This window comes from Capra hircus, chromosome 2, assembly GCF_001704415.2.
Source record: "Capra hircus breed San Clemente chromosome 2, ASM170441v1, whole genome shotgun sequence".
Lineage (NCBI taxonomy): Eukaryota > Metazoa > Chordata > Mammalia > Artiodactyla > Bovidae > Capra > Capra hircus.
The window spans coordinates 117,819,267-117,842,646 of NC_030809.1; the positions used below are offsets into that span (position 1 = coordinate 117,819,267).

The 23,380-nt window shown below is 40.9% G+C and overlaps 1 protein-coding gene across 8 annotated transcripts in view; it reads left to right on the forward strand.

The window, feature by feature from the left end:
• The window catches only part of OSBPL6 (oxysterol binding protein like 6), a 223,533-nt gene extending 201,399 nt beyond the window's left edge, over positions 1–22,134 (forward strand). For all 8 annotated transcript variants that reach the window (XM_018065150.1, XM_018065127.1, XM_018065144.1 and 5 more), the window contains 10 exons: positions 5,721–5,808; positions 6,397–6,650; positions 7,393–7,530; positions 7,864–7,927; positions 9,634–9,712; positions 14,176–14,320; positions 15,948–16,092; positions 17,477–17,603; positions 19,817–19,939; positions 21,203–22,134. In XM_018065150.1, the coding sequence (XP_017920639.1) occupies positions 5,721–5,808; positions 6,397–6,650; positions 7,393–7,530; positions 7,864–7,927; positions 9,634–9,712; positions 14,176–14,320; positions 15,948–16,092; positions 17,477–17,603; positions 19,817–19,939; positions 21,203–21,311 (1,272 nt within the window). In that variant the 3' untranslated portion in view covers positions 21,312–22,134. The remainder of the gene's footprint in view (positions 1–5,720; positions 5,809–6,396; positions 6,651–7,392; positions 7,531–7,863; positions 7,928–9,633; positions 9,713–14,175; positions 14,321–15,947; positions 16,093–17,476; positions 17,604–19,816; positions 19,940–21,202) is intronic.

Consider the following 23,380-nt stretch of genomic DNA (forward strand, 5'->3'; position numbering starts at 1 on the left):
CTTTTGGACATTTGGAATTACGGGTGATTTTAGAAAATAGAAATAATGAACACATATCACTTTGATAATGGAGAAAAATTAAAGCAGAATTGTTATATCAGGTACTAAATTTGTTACCACATCAAACTAAGCATCTGCCTGTCAGATTCCAAGTCATAGATTAACAGATTCACAGATATTCCCATTCATAAGGCAGAAACTAGTTTAATTATTCGTAGACAATTGATGTTATCAGATAGACAGAATAATCCTGTTTGCTGATCATGTCTCTTTCCCTAGAGGCAAATCTGCCCAGGAAGCCTGATTATGGTCAGGAGGTTGGTGAGCAAGGAAGGAATGGGAGCAGGAGAAGTGAGCTGAAGGCTGCGAGGGCCAGGATGTAATTGCTCCAAACTTTCATCTCCATTACAGGGATGCTCTCCCATGTGGTGGGGAATTAGTATCTGTGAGTCAGTCTCCACCCTAGGGACCACAGTGCTGGAGACATGCTCCCAGTATTTATTTCTTCTCTGATTCTCCCTTTTCTGGAATTCCGTTGCTTGTCCTTATTCAAGCAAACTTGACTGCACATTATCTAGGCTTTGACCCACCATCTGGTGACCTCATACCTTTCTGAGAGCAGCCTAATTGCCCTGTGTCTAAGCTCTTGGGGGCACATCTGCCTGGGTGCCCAGTTGTCACTTGCACCAGCCACTGGCAAGGCAGAAATGAAGATGTGAGGTGGGGTATTGTGTGGGTCCAAGCAAGGTGGTGGTGCCACCACAGGGAAAGAGTGAGCCCATTGGCCAGCAGAGGGGCAAGGTAGTAGAGGACAGAGGCCCATGGAGATGATCCATTCATGTTAAGACACCATGAACTTATCAGACCTCTCAGCAGAGGTATCCAGCAGCCTTTTGGATATTTAGGTCTACAGCTCAGGAAGAAAGTGGGTCTGAAGAGAAAGCAGGCTTTGGCTTGAGATCTACCTAACCACCTACCTGTGAGACACTGCTATCTAGGTGCTCTACAGAATCTCTAATTCAGCATGTCCAAATGAAGTAATTAACAACCCCCTAACACGTGCGCGTGCATGCACGCACACACACACCCCCCAAGGGGAAAAACACAAGCCTACCTCTACTTCTCATATTGCCTTTCTAAGTACTTTTCTACCCAAGTGTTCACATCAAATACCTGAATTTCCTCAGTATTTCCCTTCATTCCTCTGCCTTCCTACCACCCACCACCCACATTGATTTACTCATCAGGTTCTGTATTCTGTCACCTAAATAATCTCAGATACATATGTTTTCCTAAGAAGAGCTTCACTGCCACTCCTCCCTTTCAATCCTGCATCAGCTCCCACCTATATTACCCTGTCAATCTCCATAACTAGTGTTTCTGCCCACTTTCTTTCCACCTTGAATCCATTTCCACTGGGCAGCCTGGTTAACCTTTCCAAAATGCAAAATCTGATGGTATCTCTATTCCCCAGTGTTCCTAGGATGACGCTAAATTCCTTAGCTACCATACAGAGACTCATAGTCTGTTCTCAGCTGCAGCCTCTTGGAACCACTCTTCTTTTGGAGCCATTCAGAGGCCAACAGAGTACTTCCTGGAGTTGTCAGTTTACTACAGACACCCCCTGTCCCTTGCTGATACAAGAAGAGTAAATCTCTCCTACAACCCACATGGGAAAGAACTGAACTATATGTTTGTTCCTTGCAACTGTATCTTACAGGTTTTCATAAAATGCCTGTTTCTTTACTCAAATCTCTTCCCTTTATCACAGCACTCAGTCTTAAGTATTTGAAGAGGCTGAACCAGGAGATAGGCCCAAGTGACAGGCGCCTCAGTGTTCTCAAGGTTGCTCTTCCCCTTTGGCTGAGACTTGTTCCTGAGGCAGCTCCGTCTGTCCAGGTTTCTGAGTTCCCTTGTGATGAGATGCCCCCGGAAGGCTCCTTGGGTCTCCACACCACAGACTTGGCCGGCCCACCTGGTCGGTTCACTGTATGCATGAGAATCTAGTAGCAGCTGCAGGATGGGCTCAACTGCACATTCTACAAGACAGCTGACAAAGGCTGTTGGGCGTCTGTGTTCCCACCCACCCTGGTTGGAACACTTCCAGGGCCATGCGGTCAGATTGCTCACTCGCTTCAGTCTGCTCAAAAGTCCCCTTGCAAGAAGCCTGCCCTGGATGCCCTGGCGACACTGCAGGGCTGCCATTTCCTTCTTGCCCCTGACCTTTCGCTTGCCTGGTCCCTTCTGATTTTTTTCCATAGTGTTTATCACTATCTAACAGAATATATATTTCATGTTTATTGTGTGTCTCTCTCTTGCCTGGAAAATCCCATGGATGGAGGAGCCTGGTAGGCTGTAGTCCATGGGGTTGCGAAGAGTTGGACACAACTGAGCGACTTCACTTTCACCCATTGGAGTGAGGGAAGAGATTTCAGCACTCTGTCCGCAGCACTAGAACATTCTTGTGAGCCCAGAACTCAGAAAATGTTTGCTAACTGAAGGAAGGAAGGAATGCTTAACACCTCACACATGATTAAGCTGAGAAACCTGGGCCTTAGCTGTCTTATACTAACATTTTCTGTGACTGAGAGAAAATTCTTTGTGTGTTTCATTTAATGAATGTACAACCTCTGTTTTATTTTATTTTATTTTATTTTTTACTTTACAATACTGTATTGGTTTTGCCATACATCATCATGAATCCTCCATGGGTGTACATAAGTTCCTCTTTTTTAAAGAAAATTGCTCTTTCTTATTTCCAGAATAATCTCCTTCTTTGTCTCTACTGTTAAATGTGTTTCTGCGATGCTGAATGGTTGCATTTTTCTAAATAGTCACATTTAGAAAAAAATATTTCCTAAGTTCTTTTGAATCCCCAGCCCCTTAAAGAGAAATATTTGGCTCCAAGACTTCTTGACCATGGGAGAGAAAGTAAATATATATTAATCATTTTATTATAATACAGCAGTGTATTATCCTGTATCCTCATATACGGGATAACATGAGTAGACCACAGCCAGTCTGCCCAGCCTTAGCTACTGTTCACACATGCAATAATATAGATCTTATTAAAGACCCACTGTAATTGTAGAATTATTTTATATTCTACACAGATTCTTCTATGTGGATATGGATATTGGACCATATCTATCATGTATTAGTTTGAGCGAAATTAGAAATTGAAGCGGATAGACTGTTTATAGCTTCTAAACGTTCATGTAGTAAACATACATGCAATATGAATTAGGTTGGGGCAGGCGTTTATTTCCGCTAACATCACTGGATGTGATTAGCTTTTTTCAGAGTAATCACATGGAAGAGTTTGATTTACTTTTTATTTCTTTCAAGGTTCAGAGTGTGGCTTTCATGGGCCTGCAGGTTTACCCTTCCATTTTGTTGCAGTCATGGGAAAATGGAAGCCTGCTGCGGTGGAAAAATACAAGTCACAAAAAGACTTTATTCTCAATTTGCCATCTTTATGGCCTTTCTCAGAGTACAAAAACAAAACTACAGTTATTCATTTATGCATAAAATCATTCTGCCTATAATTCTGTCTCCTTAAGTATATCAACTCTTCCCAAATCTGTTAAAAATATCAGCAGTAAACTCAGAAATTGTAAAGGCAAAGGCTGATTGTTTTTATTATATACAAATTTTAGAACCTTTACCTGAGCATAAAATGGCATAAGCAACATTTAAAAAGAAATTGCAAACTAGAAAAAAAGATGCAGTTTCTATGAAGAGCTGAAAAACATGTGAAAGAGAGTTTCACTAAAGATGAAGTTCAGACTGTAGAAAGAGATATTTTCTGTGTGTTAGGTAGATAGATACTAATGTAGGTTGATAATGTGTGATGTTTAAGTGGGGGAGAGATGGGTGCTTTCATAAGCTGTTGGTGAGAATAAACTAATATAGTACAGTCTTCCAGGAGAGCAATTCGGCAACGGAGGGCTGAAGCCTAAGAGTGACTCATTTGCCCCAGCAATTTCACTTCTGGGAGTAAATCTTAATGAAATTGCCAAGCAGATTCACAGAAATGTTTCCAAGGTTGTTCATCCAAGTATTGTCTATAAATAATAAAAAACTGGATGCCACATGAATGTTGGTTAAATTCTTTGTGTTATGTAACTATCTGCCATTAAGTAAAAATGGAGAGCTGTTTTCATGAGAATGGGAGTATATTCAGAACACTATAAAATAGCATGTAAACCCATCTGCTTTTTCAGTACCTAAAGATAGATGTATCTGTGTGTTTATATCGGCATTTTGAAATTGGGAGTAAAATCTACAAAATGTTGAAAGTGATTTCTTTTAGATCACAGGATAGGTGATTTCCATATCATCTGTTTACCTTCATGTAATTTCTGATTTTTTACAATAAGAGTGTTCTGTTTTTGTGTTCAGAAAAAATATAACATATTTCCATTTTGAAGACAGTGAATAGGTATCAACAGCTTTCTTGCCTGTAGTAAAAACATCGGTTTTCCCATTCCTCTGAATGGCTATACAGTAATTCTTTGTTTTCTTATCTGCTCTGTCTCTAAATCCCCTTAATACATATGTTGCCCTTAATTTTATTCTTATGTGAATCTTGGTTTCATTTTAGTTCCGTATTTTTCTCATGTAGAGAATGGCTTAATTCTCGATTTCTCTGTATCCCTAAATCTTTCTTCCCTGCCCCCAAATTATCTACCAGATTTTGTCGGTTACACTTTAAATGTGGTTCCCAAATGCAGCTGTACTGCCTGAAATGAACCTTACTGTGGGCGTCTTAATGAAATCAGTCAGTGTTTCTTATCCAGATCTACATAGGATCCTTGTTATCTGCGCTCCCTAGGACAAGTTGCGGAGTGTCTTCCTGAGAACCAAATATGACTCTGTCGTTTCCTTGCATTTAATAATTCATACGATTATATGTGAGGGCTTCCCAGATGGTGCTGGTGGTAAACAACCTGCCTGCCAATGCAGGAGACATAAGAGACACTGGTTCAGTCCCTTGGGAAGATCCCCTGAAGAAGGAAATGGCAACCCACTCCAGCATTCTTGCTTGGAGAAATCCCATGGACAGAGGAGCCTGGTGGGCTGCAGTCATTGGGTCGCATAGAGTCAGACACAACTGAAGTGACTTAGCAAGCACGTATGCACAATTATATGAGAACCCTTACTTTGCCATGAAAAGCCCTTCGCAGTCAGACCCCTTCATCTTTGCCCCATCTTCTGTTACAGCCACTTGACTTCTTAACATTCCCAGAAGGAATGTTTTTCTCACGGTCCTTGCTTTTGTACACCATCCCTTCTCCTTGTGCTTTTTCCCTGCTTCTAGCAACTGGGCAACTCTGCGTCCTCCAACACCCAGTTAAAATATTATTTCTTCCAGCAACCTTTCCTGACTCCTCTGTGGGGATTTGTAGAGTCTCCTTTTTTGCACATTCTTACTGTGTTGTATTGAAACATTTCTGGTTATGTACTAGCCTCTCCCAACTTCTGAGCCCAACTTAAGACAGAAAGCTACTTAAAGATAAGAGCTGCTTCCTGGCAGTCCTATATTCTGGCTCATGGGACACCCGAAGGTGTTCATTGCCCATGTGCCACATATATTTCCCGCCATGACCTCTGCTTTCCATTTGAACAATATCCTGTTGTTTTTAGTTGTTTAATTTTTTTGAAATGTCAAGACTAAATGAAAATTCTGATCCTTTCTATGGTCTTCTCTTCCTTAGGCTTCAGATGATGAGTCGTACATCAGTGATGTGAGTGATAATATATCTGAAGACAACACCAGTGTTGCAGACAACACCTCTCGGCAAAGTATGCATCCTTCTGAGTTTCGGGGTTGCCCTGTCTACATGCCAGATACAATGCTGATGATTCAATGACCAATCATTTTGGCCCGCTTGCTAATTGGTCTTTTGCAGCTTATTGTTCAATAAATTTTATAGTTGTATGATCTGGTGAAAATGGTTGAAAAATTTGTTAGGGAAGAGGATTAAGATAAAAAGTTTAGTTCTTGCTCAAACCAAAATTTTTTGAGGCCTTTGTAATTAAATGTATTTATATTTGGTTTTTAAAATTTTTACTTGTCTAGGACTTCCTTGGCAGTCCAGTGGTTAAGACTGAGCTCCCAAGGCAAGGGGCATGAGTTTAATCCCTGGTTGGGAAACTAAGATCCCACGAGTCGTGAAACAACACCAGAAAGAACTATACATTGATGTTTTGTGCATTTATCAGCCACCTTGTATTGAAATAATTCTGTTCAGTCTCAGGAGAGTGTAAGGAAGGCTTAAGAAATGTATCACAGTCAGAATTATTTGAAAGGGTTCTTTCCCTCCCAGGTTTTGGGAAATCAGAAAAGCAAAATATCTTTCACTGTGATTCTCATCTTTCTTCTTCTTCTAGTCTTGAACGGGGAGCTTACAGGAGGAGCCTTCCGAAACGGACGTCGAACATGCCTGCCAGCTCCCTGTCCCGACACCAGTAACATTAACCTGTGGAATATTTTGAGGAACAACATTGGTAAAGACCTGTCTAAAGTCTCCATGCCTGTGGAGCTAAATGAGCCGCTCAATACTCTGCAGCATCTCTGCGAGGAAATGGAATACAGTGAGCTCCTGGACAAGGCTTCGGAAACCGACAGTCCCTACGAGCGCATGGTAATAAATAGCAGAGCAGCGCCCTTTGGATTTGCCAACCCTAGACCTGGGCTAGGGAAGATTCATTAGGATAGTGCATTTGCTTGTTGCCTAATACTCTAACTGCATAGGTAAGAGAAATCCGTTTGCATAAACCAGGCAGGGCCAAAAAAGCTCTGGATACCTCTATTGAAAGATATACTCTTTGTGACTTACTCTTGGGTCCGAGTGGTTCTGAAGTTAGAATGTAAAGGCATCAACTTCTTAGAGGTTTAAGACGTGCCTGGCCTTGCTTTATCAGCTTTTTCTGAATATCAGGGAAGCTCATTTGTTTGGGAACTTGGGTCTGAGAACTTCCTGTTTGTTCTCTGCCCTGGCCTTTACTCCATGTGACTCTGGAAAACTTGACCTGCCCTCTGAAAAGCACCAGCAGCCACAACGTTCCTGTAAGCTTGTGTAACTGGTATAACCTGGCTTTCAGAACCTTTGAACTCTGTAATACTCAAAGAATTGGATGGACAGATGAATGAAGAATATTTGGCCTCTGTTGCCTGCTGGTTCCCATGCAAAGAGTTTAACTGCATTTTCATTTATTTTTTTTTCCCCATGAGTATATGAAGAGTCTGTGCAAGTAATAGAAAATGTAGATATCATCAAATCAGCACCCAGTGATGTGGGTATATAAAATCTAGAGGAATAAGGGACAAGCAGACCTGGAAGTAGTCTCTCCTATATTATTTTCCTTTCTTAAATGTTTTAACAGGTTCTTATTGCTGCATTTGCAGTTTCAGGATATTGCTCCACCTATTTCAGAGCAGGAAGTAAGCCATTCAACCCTGTCCTTGGGGAGACTTATGAATGCATTAGAGAGGACAAAGGATTCCGATTTTTCTCAGAACAAGTAAGTGCCACTGGACTCAGGTTTCTGTGTAGAAACTGTAGGAGGGCTGTTTGTAGCTTGTTTTTGTAAACATCTGGTTGAGATGGGTTACAGTACTAGCTAACAGAAAATTCACTTAGCTTATCTATATAATTACATCCTCTAAATGTTTTTAAGCATGAAGTTGTAAGATTTGGTAATTTACTTACACATTTTGAGACTAATGCAATAACAGAGATGGATAAGTTGAATAACTTTTATTTGGGGGTAGCCAAATACATGTTGTGAAAAATGATCATTTGTGGAAGTTTTAACATTGATGTCATTGCCTGTTTTTTTGTTTTTAACTTTCAGGTTAGCCATCATCCACCCATTTCTGCCTGTCACTGTGAATCCAAGAATTTTGTGTTTTGGCAAGGTTTGTATTTCAGTTATAACTTCAAAATCCAATTGATAAGCCTATAAGAAAGTTGCTAGTTTCCAGAGTACTCAGTTTAGATTTCTTCTTTTAGAACTCAGAAAATGTTGGTAATTGGCATGGAGTTCAGTTTGAGAGATTAGGTTTCTTGATTGAAATATGAAACCATGTCACCTGGGAGATGGGATTATTTATTTAGGAAGCACAGCCCTGTGAGACAACAGGGCGCTATGCTGACAATGCCAGCTCAGGGCAACCTCTCTGCCTCATGTGCCTTGTTGTCTGCATTGGTGGCACGAAGATTGGATCTGCTGTCTTCTTGCTCCTTAAAGGTGCACAAATAGATCTTAATCCTGAAAGAAAGCTCTGCTGTACATCATCTGTGCTCACAGTCTATTGAGAGACACATACATAGCAGTAATTTGTTTTTTAACTCACTGAGGCTTGGGGGTTTGAATTGAAGTCTCTATTAAATTAATATCCATTGTTAAGTTAGAATGTTGTAAACTCACCTAGGATAGAAAGTTTCAAAACCCTTCTAGAAAGAAAAGTATATATATATGTATGTATGTATGTATGTAAGTGAAAGTGTTAGTCATTCAGTTGTGGCCGACTCTTTGTGACCCTGTGGATTGTAGCCTGCCAGACTCCTCTGTCCATGGGATTTCCCAGGCAGGAATACGGGAGTGGGTAGCCATTCCCTTATCAAGGCAATCTTCCCAACCCAGGATGGAACCAAGGTCTCCTGCATTGCAGACGAGTTCTTTACCATCTGCACCATCATTCATGTGTACATTTACCATTAAATGTGAATAATTCCCTCCCATTTGAAAAGACACTCCACTGATCACTGTATGACTCTTCTCATGCGCACGTCCTCAACCAAAAAGTGATATGAAATGATAGAGCAGCACCGTGGCTGTGCTTTAGTGCAGATTAAGAAAATGAGCCATTTCTTGTTCATAACAAAGAGTCAGAAATTTTGTGGAGAGAGCCCTAAGCTTCCTTATCTCATCAAAACCGAGACCAGACAATAATACACAAGCTCAGGTATACCTGAGTGTCCGCAAGTAAAACAAAAATCCATCATGTGAGATAAAATTCTGGGCCCTGAGTAGAATCTTAACAACCAGCACAGGAACACGTTTGTTAAGTAAATCTCACTTTCTCATAAATCTTACCCATCTATAGTTAGAGGCTTTGTTTTTTTTATACTGGTTCTCCCAAGTCATGTAACTTTTCACATAAATGTGTATATAAATCAATGTTACTACCATACTACAATCTACAATTACTTTTACTATATACCATATATATACACACACATGTATAAAATATTTCCACCATTTAGCTAAATCCTCTAACAGCATTTGTGGAGATATTAAAGTAGAGTCGAGTCTATGTATATGTGTATATGAATATGCACACACAGATTAGTTCAAGTCTTTCCCAGTTTCATTTGTTGAAAACACATATAGAGAATATATTATGGAAAAACAGATAGATATTTTGGGGGGTTCCCAGTTAATCTTCTCACCTTGGGCCATCCTCAGGCACTTGTCGTGTTAGAACTAACAGTATAGAATTGATTGTGATTACAAAAGTTCTTTGTAAAATGTAAAGTATATTATAAAAGTTCACTTTCCTAGAGTAAATGATTAGATATAGAGTATAACTCTTTTTGTCCTCTGCCTTATGTCATTTAGATATCAGATGGAAAAACAAGTTCTGGGGCAAGTCAATGGAAATCCTGCCCGTGGGAACCCTGAATGTCATGCTTCCAAAGTAGGTTGCTCTCATCTTCCTTTTGGTCTCTTATCTGCATTTCTAAATCATAAATGGGCATTTGAAACTCTTGTTGTTTATTATTGTTCAGTCGCTCAGTCGTGCCTAACTCTTTGCGACCCCATGGACTGCAGCACGCCAGGCTTCCCTGTCCTTTCACCATCTTCTGCAGCTTGCTCAAACCCATGTCCATTGAATCGGTGATGCCATCCAACCATCTCATCCTCTGTCGCCCCCTTCTCCTCCTGCCTTCAATCTTTCCCAGCATCAGGGTCTCTTCGAATGAGTCAGCTCTTTGAAACTCTAGATGGTGCCCAGGAGCTATTACCCTTTATGGCCAAGGCTTCTGTCAACTTCATCTAAGGTTTTTTTTTCATTGGAGTGTAATTGCTTTACAACGTTGCATTGGTTTCCACCAAAGTTTTGAGACTGGACCCCCTCAAAAGCAAATGAGAATTTTAGCATATGTGTCAAAGCTTCCTTTTTATCTCTACATACCCTCCATTCAGCAGTCAGCACCTCCCTGTCCCAAACACCAGGTTAGCTTGCATTTTATTATTTTTTTACTTGTATTGACATATAGTTGAATTACAATACTTTGTTAATTACTACTATCCAGCGAAGTAACTTCATTATATATATATATGTATATATATACATTCTTTTTCATATTCTTTTCCATTATGATTTATCACAGGATATTGAATATAGTTCTCTAGGCTATACAGTATGACCTTGTTGTTTATTTAGTCTATATATACTAGTTTGCATCTGACAATCCCAAACTCCTATTCATATCCTTTCCCACCTCCCTCCCCTTGGCAACCACCAGTCTATTCTGTTTGTCTCTGTTTGCATTATATATAAAAGTTTCTCTTTTTAGCCATTTATTTTCTATATAATTTATACTTTCACTGCTGAGTTCATCTTAGCCCCAAGGCACTATTTTAAGTTATTTTATTAAGGAAGTGATGGGATCCTTGTTTTCTGGAGAATATAGCCTTGTTGTTGTTAATTGTTGTTTAGTCACTAAGTCATGACTCTTTTGCGACCCCATGGACTATAGCCCTTAGGGATTTCCTAGGCAGGACTACTGGAGTGAGTTGCCATTTCCTTCCCCAGGGATCAAACCTGCATCTCCTGCATTGAGAGGTGAATTCTTTACCATCGAACCACCAGGGAACCCCTGAATATAGCCTATGCATCTTCAAGTTTAATTGAAGTTTTCATTGAGGCCAAACGTTTGATTGTTTTTCTTTCTTTCTTCGTTCAACTGATTTTGTTTTTGCTTTGTTTTTGTCTATTTGAGTGACAGAGTTTTCTGGTATATTGAATATGGAGGATGGTTGGGAAAGGGAGCAGTTCTCAGGACCACAAAATAAATTTTCAGTATTTACAAACTCTTGAGGAAGAGAGTTTTCCCAGGTATACATAGTACCTACATCATACCAATTCATAAATTTTCTAGAAATCCAGAAGCATTTTAGATTGAAATAGCCCTTTATTTGAATATATAGTAATGTGCAGTTTCAAGTTCAGTTCAGTTATTCAGTCATGTCTGACTCTTTGTGACCCCATGGACTGCAGCACTTCAGGCTTCTCTGTCCATCACCAGCTCTTGGAGCTTGCTCAAATTCATGTCCATCGAGTCCATGATACCATCCAACTATCTCATCCTCTGTCATCCCCTTCTGCTCTTGCCTTCAGTTTTTCCCAGCATCAGGGTCTTTTCCAGTGAGTCAGTTCTTCACATCAAGTGACCAAAGTATTGGAACTTCAGCTTCAGCATCAGTCCTTCCAATGAATATTTAGGACTGATTTCCTTTACGATTGACTACTTTGATCTCCTTGCTGTCTAAGGGACTCTCAAGGGTCTTTGCCAGGACCACAGTTCAAAAGTATCAATTCTTCAGCTTTCAGCCTTCTTTATGGTCCAACTTTCACATCCGTACATGACGACTGGAAAAACCACACCTTTGACTATATAGACCTTTGTCAGCCAAGTGATATCTTTGCTTTTTAATATGCTGTCTAGGTTTGTCATAGCTTTCCATCCAAGGAGTAAGCATCTTTTAATTTCGTGACTGCAATCACAGTCTGCATTGATTTGGGAGCCCAAGAATATGAAATCTGAAACTATTTTCACTTTTTCCCCATTTATTTTCCATGAAGTGATAGAACCAGATGCCATGATCTTTCCTTTTTGAATGTTGAGTTTTAAGCCAGCATTTTCACTCTCTTCTTTCACTTTCATCAAGAGATTCTTTAGTTCCTCTTCACTTTCTGCCATTAAAGTGATATCATCTGCATAGCTGAAGTTGTCGATGTTTCTCTTGGCTATCTTGATTCCAGCTTTTGAGTCATCCAGCCCAGCATTTCGTATGACGTACTCTGTATATATAAGTTCTGCTTCTGTTAGGCCCTTGCTGTTTTTGTTCCTTATTGTGTCTATCTTTGCATGAAATATTCCCTTGGTATCTTCATTTTTCTTAAAGAGATCTTTAGTCTTTCCAATTCTATTGTTTTCCTCTATTTCTTTGCATTGTTCGCTTAAGAAGGATTTCCTTGCTGTTCTCTGGAACTCTGCATTCAGTTGGATATATCTTTCCCTTTCTCCTTTGCCTTTCACTTCTCCTCTTTTCTCAGCTATTTGTAAGGCCTATTCAAACAACCATTTTGCCTTCTTGGATTTCTTTTGCTTGGGGATGGTTTTGGTTACCACCTCCTGTACAGTGTTATGAACCCCCACCCATAGTCATTAGGCATTCTGTCTACAATATCTAGGCCCTTAAATCCATTCATCACCTCCACTGTATAATCATAAGAGATTTGATTTAGGTCATGCTGGATGGCCTAGTTGTTTTCCCTGCTTTCTTCAATTCCAGCCTGAATTTTGCAATAAAGAGCTGATGATCTGAGCCACAGTCAGCTCCAGGTTTTGTTTTTTCTGACTGCATAGAGCTTCTCCATCTTTAGCTGCAAAGAACATAATCAATCTGATTTCAGTATTGACCATCTGGTGATGTCATGTGTAGAGTCGTCTCTTGTGTTGTTGAAAGAGGGTGTTTGCTATGACCAGTGCATTCTTTTGGCAAAACTCTGTTAGCCTTTGCCCTGCTTCATGTTGGATTCCAAGACCAAACTTGCCTGTTACTCCAGTATCTCTTGATCTCCTACTTTTCCATTCCAGTCCCCTGTGATGAAAAGGACATCTTTTTTTGGTATTAGTTCTAGAAGGTCTTGAAGATCTTCACAGAAGCATTTGTTCAACTTCATCTTTGACATTAGTGGTTGGGGCATAGACTTGGATTACTGTGATGTTGAATGGTTTGCCTTGGAAATGAACTGAGCTCATCCTGTCATTTTTGAGATTGCAACCAAGTACTGCATTTTGGACTCTTTTATTGACTATGAGGGCTACTCCATTCCTTCTTACCCACAGTAGTAGATATAACGGTCATCTGATGGATGGATATGAGAGTTGGACTATAAAGAAAGCTGAGCACCAAAGAATTGATGCTTTTGAACTGTGGTGTTGGAGAAGACTCTTGAGAGTCCCTTGGACAGCAAGGAGATCCAACCAATCTGTCCTAAAGGAAATCAGTCCTGGATATTCATTGGAAGAACTGGTGCTGAAGCTGAAGTTCCAATACTTTGGCCACCTGATGCAAAAAACTGACTCATTTGAAAAGACCCTGATGCTGGGAAAGATTGAAGGCAGGAGGAGAAGGGGACGACAGAGGATGAGATGGCTGGATGGGATCACCAACTCAATGGACATGAGTTTGAGTAAACTCCAGGAGTTGGTGATGGACAGGGAGGCCTGGCCCCCCGGAGTCCATAGGGTCGCAAAGAGTTAGACAGGACTGAGCCGCTGAACTGAACTGAACTGAATTAAATTCACCCATTCCCATCCATTTTAGTTCACTGATTCCTAAAATATCATTGTCCACTCTTGCCGTCTCCTGTTTGAGCACATCCAATTTACCTTGATTCGTGGACCTAGCATTCCATGATCCTATGCAATATTGTTCTTTAAAGCCTCGGACTTTACTTTCATCACCAAATACAGCCACGATTGGGCATCGTTTCTGCTTTGACTCATCTTCTTCACTGTTTCTATAACCTTAGTCCCCAGAAGTTGCATTAGATTTTTTTTATCTATCCTCATGTGTCTTTTCCCAAGGTATTCTTCACATATTTTGCCTTAACTCAGAGCGTGAAGCCCTGTCCTCAGAGCAGCCTTTCTTAAATGCATGCCTTGCTGTGCCTCTCGCCCTCCCCACCCTGAAAGCACTGACATATCCCTTAAATGAATGACCACATAGAAACTTCCAGCAAAGAAATGAGAGGAGGATCAAGTTCGAAAAGGAGGCTTTGGTGAAAACCATTCTCATTGGTAGAAACAGTGATATGTATTCGTGACCTTTATTGTTTTTAATCAGTGTTGTATTCTTCACTAGGTATGGAGATTGCTATGTGTGGAATAAGGTCACCACATGCATACACAACATCCTGAGTGGGAGGAGATGGATAGAGCATTATGGAGAAGTAACCGTTAGAAATACCAAAAGCAGTGTTTGCATTTGCAAACTCACGTTTGTCAAGGTAAATAATTTCATACAATAACAAAGGAAAGATATATCAAATGCTTCCTAGGAAAGAAATAGAGCAATTACCTTAAACAGCAGCAAGTGAATCAGTCCTGTAGCATTAATCCTTATGGACATTTAGTTAAGAAAGCAAAACAAAATGGTGGAGTTGCCCCAGGCATGCCGACAAGCTGACCATGTAGAAGTCAAAAAGGACACCATCTTGAAACAGAGAAAAGAATCCTTTTTAAAGAATGTTCTTTCTAAGCAGCCAGTCAGTTCATTAAGTAAAATTCCAGAGAGTACTTCTTGCCTGTAACAAGTCTCCTGGTTTATATTCTATTTATATTCCTGCTTGATTACAACATATTCAAGTGATCTTATTTTAGGGAACTAAATATATCACAGTTGTGTTTTCTGAGGATACGTAGAGATGACAGCTTCTAGTCCCTATAAACTTATCTAACTCTGCCACTATTATATATAATCTCATATAAGTTCGACAAAAAGCAGTACCTTTCCTAACAAGAGAAGATGGCAGATATTTTTCTTTTTCCCTTTTTTCCTTATAGGTTGATTATGTGGCTCAGACCTGAAGAGCCTGAATCAGTATTTGCTCTGACTGGGTCGTGACAGTAACTCTGTGTCTTTGGTTTTCTAGTCTAGGAGAAACTTCAGTTTAGGCCTGCCTCTAATATTTGCAGAGCTCAGGGTGAGAGTACAAATGGACATCCCCATTCCATATGTGTAAATATTTAAAATATGTAAACCAAGCCCACAAGCTGTCAAATAAACTATGTTTATACTGACAAGAGTACTTTTGTAAAAATAAAATCTGCAAGTCTAGGTTGGACACTTGGGAACCCTGAGCTGGAAACCCGGCAGCTCGGGAGAGTCAGTCTGGCCCGCGGCCTTCACCACTCACTCCCCACCCCCGTCTCTGCCCCGCACTGCAAGAAGCCGCACGTATTTATATAGACAGTCCAGCCCACACTTCCAGACTCCGTCCACACCCCTTCAAACCTCCACCCTTGGCCAGCCCTCAGGCCTAATGATTCATATTTTCATCTGCCTCTGAGTAGAGGAATCAAGGAAAGGCCTGTGCAGGCTGTGGAATAAGCTTAGAGCCATTTGGACAGGAATTGGGACCTCATCCAGATGAGTCAGTTCTCACAGGCTTCTGACCCCTTGAGAAGAGAGGGGAAGAGAGGAAGCTGGAAGAGAGCTAGAACAAGGTCTTCCTGGTTAAATTCAGCCGTTTACAACTACTATGAAAATTATTTTACAGTTTTCTCCAGCGTTGCCAATTGAAAATCATTAAAATCCAGGAGCCAAGGAAAATTCAAGACAGGACGATGGGAAGAATTGCTCATCTATAGATTAATACTCAGTTAAGATAGAAATTCAGCCTTCTCTGGGCTGTGCTGTCATACTCTAGCATGGAGTAGGGTCATCCCTTTCTTAAAAGTTAAGCCAACTAATGCTTAGAAAGCCGCCCTTCCTTGCAAAACATTTTGAGATAGATGTCTGGAAATGGCTTGCCTGAGAAACAAGGTTAAGGAAGTTTTCCATATGAAAATTATAGGGATTGATTGGTGTTATTAAACAGACAGGGTGTTTTAACAGGAGTTTGGTTTTTCCAGGTGAATTACTGGAATTCTAATGTGAATGAAGTCCAGGGGGTTGTGATGGATCAGGAGGGGAAGGTGGTGCACCGGCTGTTTGGGAAATGGCATGAAGGGCTGTACTGTGGTGTGGCCCCTTCTGCTAAGTGCATCTGGAGACCAGGTGAGACTGGCTTGTGTGTCCTGCCTCTAGGGGGCGCCATGAGTGGCAGAAGGTAGGGAAGGTCCCATCATCTCGTGAGGTACACCTTATGTTTTCTTTAATAGTGAGATTATAAATGTAAATGCTTAAGGCAATTACAGTTACATTTATACTTAATCTATAAGTTTAATAAGTACAATATTTGATAATAAGGAGTTGTCGAATTAAGACCAAATCTGATGTGTGGTCAGAGATTAGGCTTCATGTAAAATCTTTCTAAATGTAAGGCCCACATTTCCAAAGCTAGGTTTACTTATTAAAGCATTTAAATAATTGAAATATGCAAATTTAAGTACTCATGTTGTTTATTTATTCTCTGTTTTAGTAAAACAAAGGAAAGCCTGCAAACATCCATAATCCAGAAATTCAATTATTTAACCAGAATAAGGGATCTTTTTACTTGAGCAGCAAAGAGCTACAGTATGTTGACACTTAATAAAAGACATCAAGAGAGCTCTGGTAATACACTAGCATATAATTGACTATCAAGTACAAATGGAACAAGTCCCCACATGATATTTATTTTCATTGCAATTTTGTCAGTTAATTCCTAACTCTAAAATTAGCTGTTAGTTTCCGTAGAGACCTCAGTTGAGTATATTCCCTGCTAGTAGAGTGGTTAGTTCATTTATTTGTCAGTTTTGTACTGAGTAGTGACTAAGCTTCAGGCTCTGTTCTGGAAGCTTGGAAGTACATGAATGTGCAGAACCTGCAACGGCTCTACCTTCTAATTTAGTTTAAAAGTGCCAGTAAACATTAGATCTGAATTTTTTCCTTTTCTAAATGGAAATAAATTGTAAGTGTTTCTGGTGGTATCTTAATGCTGCTCATAGTTAATCACTCAAACGTTTAGATATCCAGTTGGATATTTGAGAGAAAAATTATGGTGTAGTTTAGCCAGTGAAGACTACTATATGTGCAAAGTTGTATTTTAAAGGCTAGATTTTATTAAATATATGAATCTATCAGTTCTAATGGTCAACGTAAAAGTTTTTCATCTTACAAAATAAAACCAATTTAATTTCTTTAAAAATTTGTAATCTAGGGACTTCCCTGTGATCCAGTGGCTAAGACTGTGTGCTTCCAATACAGGGGGCCCAGGTTCAGTCCCCGCATGCTGCCGCTCAGTGTTCTAATGCCACAGTGAAGACTGACTGTGTCACACGCTGCAGCTAAGACCCAGCACAGCCAAATAAATAAATAAGTGCAAAATTTGTAATCTAATGTTTATGACTGCAGTTTTAATGTTAGTGTGAGTGTTAATTAAAACATCCGGGTTAAGTCAGCCTCTGCACGCTCTGTGCACCTCTTTGCGTCTCACAGTGGTCTCTTGGCTTCATTCCAGGTTCCATGCCCACCAACTACGAGCTCTACTATGGCTTCACAAGGTTCGCTATTGAGCTCAACGAGTTAGATCCTGTACTAAAAGACCTCCTTCCTCCAACAGATGCCCGATTCCGGCCAGATCAGAGGTGAGCAGAGCGGTGGCGCTGAAAATGAGCACCAGGTCGTGGCATGGTGCCTGCAGAAGTCGTCAGTACTTTCATCACCATCCTTTGCTTAGTCACTGAAGCGTCCATTCCCTTATTCACTCTGCAGCAATTGAGCCTTCTAACCCTAGAAAAAGAGTGTTCAGAGCATGCTCGTAATAGAAGATTAACTCAACAAAAGTGCCCCACAGAAGATAACACAGATGTTTTTTAACAAAAAGTGCAGCCCCCCAGTTTACCAAAAGTCTGCAAATTATTGAACTCTTCACTAAGTACACAGTCACTCCTCACCTCAGTGTTTATACTTCTGTATTTCTATTACTTTTTAACACGGAGCATCTTTTTTTATTCAAGTAACATTGGTGTTACGTTATATAATTATAACGTTATGTATGTATTAATGGGCTTCCCTGGTGGCTCAGAGGTTAAAGCGTCTGCCTCTAATGCGGGAGACCTGGGTTCGATCCCTGGGTCAGGAAGATCCCCTGGAGAAGGAAATGGCAACCCACTCCAGCATTCTTGCCTGGAGAGTCCCATGGACAGAGGAGCCTGGTGGGCTGCCAGCCATAGTGTCTCTAAGAGTTGGACATGACTGAAACAGCTTAGCATGCATGTGTATATAGTAATATTATGTAATTTTCATGTGTACTAATTATATTTCTACATCTGTATACTTATGTATACCAAAAATTTAGTTTCTATCCATCATCATACGGTTGATCTCCTTTATCCATTTCAGTGAAGAATAAGAGGAGAAGATTAAAAAAAAAAAAAAAAAAAGAGGAGAAGATACAGGGATACCTAGAAATCATTATTGTTATCGTTTAGTAGCTAAGTTGTATCTGACTCTTTTGCAACCCCAGGAGTTGTAGCCCTCCGGGCTCCCCTGTCCGTGGGATTTCCTAGGCAAGAATACTGGAGTGTGTGGCCATTTCCTTCTCCAGGGGATCTTCCTGACCCAGGGATCAAACCCACGTCTCTTGCATTGGCAGGTGGATTCTTTATCGCTGAGCCACCAGGGAAGCCCGTACCTAGAAATATTTTGAGTCAAGAATTGGAGTTTTCCCAGCATGTTTTCGATCCCCTGGAGTGTGAGATATACTCAATATACAGTATCTTTAATACCTTCTGATTTTTGAAAAATTATTCTTACGTATTTCTATACTCATGTTGTCTATTGCTACAGAATTAATTTTACTCTTTACAGAAATTCTATGTCCTACAAATTCCATCCAAGATTTTCCGTTTCCAGTGTCTTTGTGGCTCTGTCTGTCTTCTGCCAAAGTGTCCCCAGTATTGGATGCTCAGTATTCAGTTTTCTTGTGTTCCTCCCTTTCTCTAGAACATGCAGTGTCCCTGTTTGACATTCAGACTTATCGAGAAGCTTCCTGTACAGTGTGTGTCGTATTGTATCCCTGTTCTTTGCTCTCATTTTGAAATTGAAACATTTGCAGATCACCATTGGGTCTGCTTTCGCAGTTCTATTTCAGTCTTGCCTTTCTGAATCTCATTTACTACTATTTCCTTTCTGTGGCCTTTTGTAGTTTCCCCCAACTGTTACCTTTTCTATTTTTTTTCATCAGTTTTACTCTTTGCAATAAAAGGCGAGAGCTCCTCCCTCTCAATCTGTTCTAAACATAGCTGGAGAACAGCCAGGTCACATCCTCCATGCAGTAGCCCTCCACAAGTGCTTCATTGTAACATGGAAAAGAAGCAGAGCCTGGGACTTCATGATGTTCTAACCTCAGACTCTCCAGTTGTCCAGAAAAATCTCAAGTTTTGGAACCCTAGACAGCACAGAGAAGCTGACCACGTCCCTTTCACTTCTGCCTGCAATGCAGAAGACCCAGGTTCAATATACCTGGGTTGGGAAGATCCCCGGGAGAAGGGAATGGCGGCCCACTCCAGTATTCTTGCCTGGAGAATTCTATGGACTGAGGAGTCTGGCGGGCTTCAGTCCATGGGGTCACAAAGAGTCTGACACAACTGAGTGACTTTCACACTTTCACACACACACAAAATATCTTAGCTGATGGCAGAACAGAGACTGTGGCAGGGGCAAGGGGACGTTATCAGAGTGTTACTGTTGACTGTGTTATGTTCATAGCAGCCAGAATTTAAGTTTATGCAAATGGGCTGATTTTTTTCTCAGTAAAGAAGATGATATATTAAAAGATAAACTGCTTTCTGCTTAGATTTTTGGAAGAAGGAAATTTAGAAGCTGCAGCAGCAGAGAAGCAAAGAGTAGAGGAACTCCAGAGATCTCGAAGACGATACATGGAAGAAAACAACCTTGAACATATACCAAAATTTTTTAAGTAAGTCAGTTTATTCCCGCGACAAGTTCATGTTTTGCAAATGGTTACCACAAGCAATGAAAAACTTAGGGTAAAAAAAAAATGAGGGATAGTTTCATGTCCAGGGCACTTTGAGGTAGAAAAGTAAACTGATTTTGGTCACTGGTATTTGGCAGTGAAAATATTGAATCAGATTTTTTGGTCTCGTGAAGTTTGTAACCACAGAAATAAATACTGCTCAATAGCTCTTTTCTTTTCATGGGCAGCAATAAAGAGTGAGGGTCCTGCCCGAAAGGCTCTTCTCCAGCTACATCCTTTTGAATGCTAGAAACTTGTTCCCACTCCCTCACCCAGAGATAAGCTGGGACCCTATTGCCCACAGGGTCATTCTGGCTTCATTAGTATTTAATTTTACTTCTTTCATGTGGAGGGGCTTCCCTGGTGTCTCAGACAGTAAACAATCTGCCTGCAATATCAGAGACCCAGTTCGATCCCTGGCTTGGGAAGATCCCCTGGAGGAGGGCATGGCAACCCACTCCAGTATTCTTGCCTGGAGAAATCCCAAGGACAGAGGAGCCTGGCGGGCTACAGTCCATGGGGTCACAAAGAGTCGGACATGGCTGAGTGACTAACACTAACACCCTCTATCATATAGAGCTTTGCGTCCATTCAGATTTGACCCTTCTGTGGTATGATCATGGTGATTATTACAGGATTATTTGAGGGATTATATATATACACATCACACAGACTAAGCTGTGGTTTCCAGATCCATCTGCCACCCTTTAGAATCAGGACACATCAGCTCAGAATAACCTCATACCCCTTTTAGCTGCCCTCTCCTGGCTGTTCTGGAGCAGAACTGCAGTCCTGCTGTTTAGATGTCGAGAGTGCCTTCGCTGGGCCTGGACCCTGCGGAGGCTCTTACAGCTACTGAGGCTGCATACCTTCCCTGTCAGTGAAGCAAAGAAAATTCTTGTGGGTCTGGGGTCTAGTTACAGTGTTTGTACGTGCTTTGTTTGGGCCACTTCACTTTCTAGTTCTGCCTTGAGGTGACTTATCCCCGCTCTTAGCCCCTCTCCCTAGGACCCTGCCCACTTCCATTTCACAACAAAAATGAGTTTATTTCTGGTCAAAAATAGTCAAATCATTAGCCAGCAGATAGAATGTTCACTGACTTACAAAGTACTGATTCTAATACACACCTTATCTACAGGAGGGGTTCCAATGATCAGGTCACGTGAATGAGACTTACATCTAATGTTGATTTGTGTATTTTCACAGAAAAGTGATTGATGCCAATCAAAGAGAAGCCTGGGTTTCTAACGACACCTACTGGGAGCTGCGAAAGGACCCTGGGTTTAGCAAAGTAGATAGCCCTGTTCTCTGGTAAACTGGAAACGTAGAGCTAGCCAACATATCACGCTCTGAATGAATAAATAACTATGCACAATTATGTTTCCTAGAGCTCCGCGTGGTTTCTGGGTCTGTTGAAAACCGATCATTTGCTTTTCTATTCATCTTTGTAATGAACTTTCAGAAGTGCATTAGACAAGGCCTCTAACCACTTTCGGATCCTTTCTGTTTTGCTGCAACCATATTCCTTAAAAAACATCCACACCCTCCTCAAAAAGCAGAATACAAGGAGCAGAATATAAAATCCAAAGTCTGAAGAGTCTGTAAAGAGAAACAAACTGTAACTGGTGCTTAAAAAGCTGATCCAGAGAGTTTAAAGCAGCATGACACATGAACCATGCATCTGGTCCTTTTCCAGAAGCGCCGTCCCCTCCTGGCAGGAGCTCCAGGGCCATGCGGTTGGTCAGCTCCGACTTGGAGCTTGTCTGTTTGATGGGGTGTACCTGTGCTGGCCTTTTCAAGAGAGATGTGATGCTTCTCAGAACCCGTTCCATCTGTACGCCATTGTTCATGCCTTAAGAAATGCAAAGATGTACAATAAATCATTTTTTTAATGTGCACTCCTAGGTTTATGTGAAGGACCGCTCTTTTGAATCATGGCATGATTCACTTTACGGGATCAAAAGAATTATGAGACTTGAACAAAGCAAACAACACATGCTTTACTCTGATATATCGGTTACTAAATCGTATGTCTGTAGGGCAGAAGGAAAAGGTGTGCTAAGTAGATCTCTGTATTCACGTTGCTCGTCCGTTTCCTGTCCTGCGTACAGTTAATAAACCATCCCTCTTCCACCTAAGCTCCCAGTGTGCCCTATTATTTGGCAGCATCCGTATTTGATTTGAACACTTGTCACTGGTGTTAAAACTTTGGAAGGAAATAGCGGAAAGCATATAGAATTTCTCTGTGGGTTGGTACTGTAAGTCTAACTATTTTTGAGTGAAGCACAGGGCAGCCCACATCTATCCAGTGTCTGACCCATTGCACTGTTGGAATTCCACTGGGAAAGGAAGCAAGAACCCTAGCAGCTTATTTGCATTGTTTAAATGAGTTCTATGCAAAATCACATATCACATTTTCATCAAGTGTTTCTGTATGATACATAGCCACAGATTAAACATTTACCTTGCTATTGGCAGAAATATAAAATTTTAAGCTAAGGAATTTATCCATCCCAACAAAAAAGGAGGGAGATGAGGGGCAGAAATGTGTTTTGTATATTTCAGAATTTGTTTTTTTCCTCCACTGATATATAGAAGTTTTGTAGGAACTTGCATCAGTATTTCTGAGTTTCCACATATAGATAATTATATAAATGCTTGTATATTTTTAAAAAAATCTCTTTAGAGATTTATAAAATCTCTAGAGAATCCCTAGAGAATTATAAAATCACATGTATTTTATTCTGTTACATTTTTATTCTTAGACTCTTATCCTCAGATTTCCTGTGTCATTTTAAGCTCTGTGACAAGGTTACTGATTTTTTAGTATGAGGTGTTGATTTTAGTTTTGTTTCTTTTCCTCTAAGAGTCCCTAATTATGGCTATTTCACTATCAAACCAAGACTGCTGAGCGCATATGGGAAAACTCCGAAGTCTCCACTAGGTGGAGACGTTTCTTCCTCCTTTTATCTGAGTCTATAGGCCAGTGGCAATCCCCTCCAGCACTCTTGCCTGGTAAATCCCATGGACAGAGGGGCCTGGTGGGCTGCCGTCCATGGGGTCGCGAAGAGTCAGACATGACTGAGCGACTTCACTTTCACTTTTCACTTTCATTCACTGGAGAAGGAAATGGCAACCCACTCCAGTGTTCTTGCCTGGAGAATCCCTGGGATGGCAGAGCCTGGTGGGCTGCCGTCTATGGGGTCGCACAGAGTCGGACATGACTGACATGACTTAGCAGCAGCAGCATACCCTGGTGACTCAGAGGTTAAAGCGTCTGCCTGCAATGCGGGAGACCTGGGTTCAATCCCTGGGTTGGGAAGATCCCCTGGAGAAGGAAATGGCAATCCACTCCAGTACTCTTGCTTGGTGAATCCCATGGAC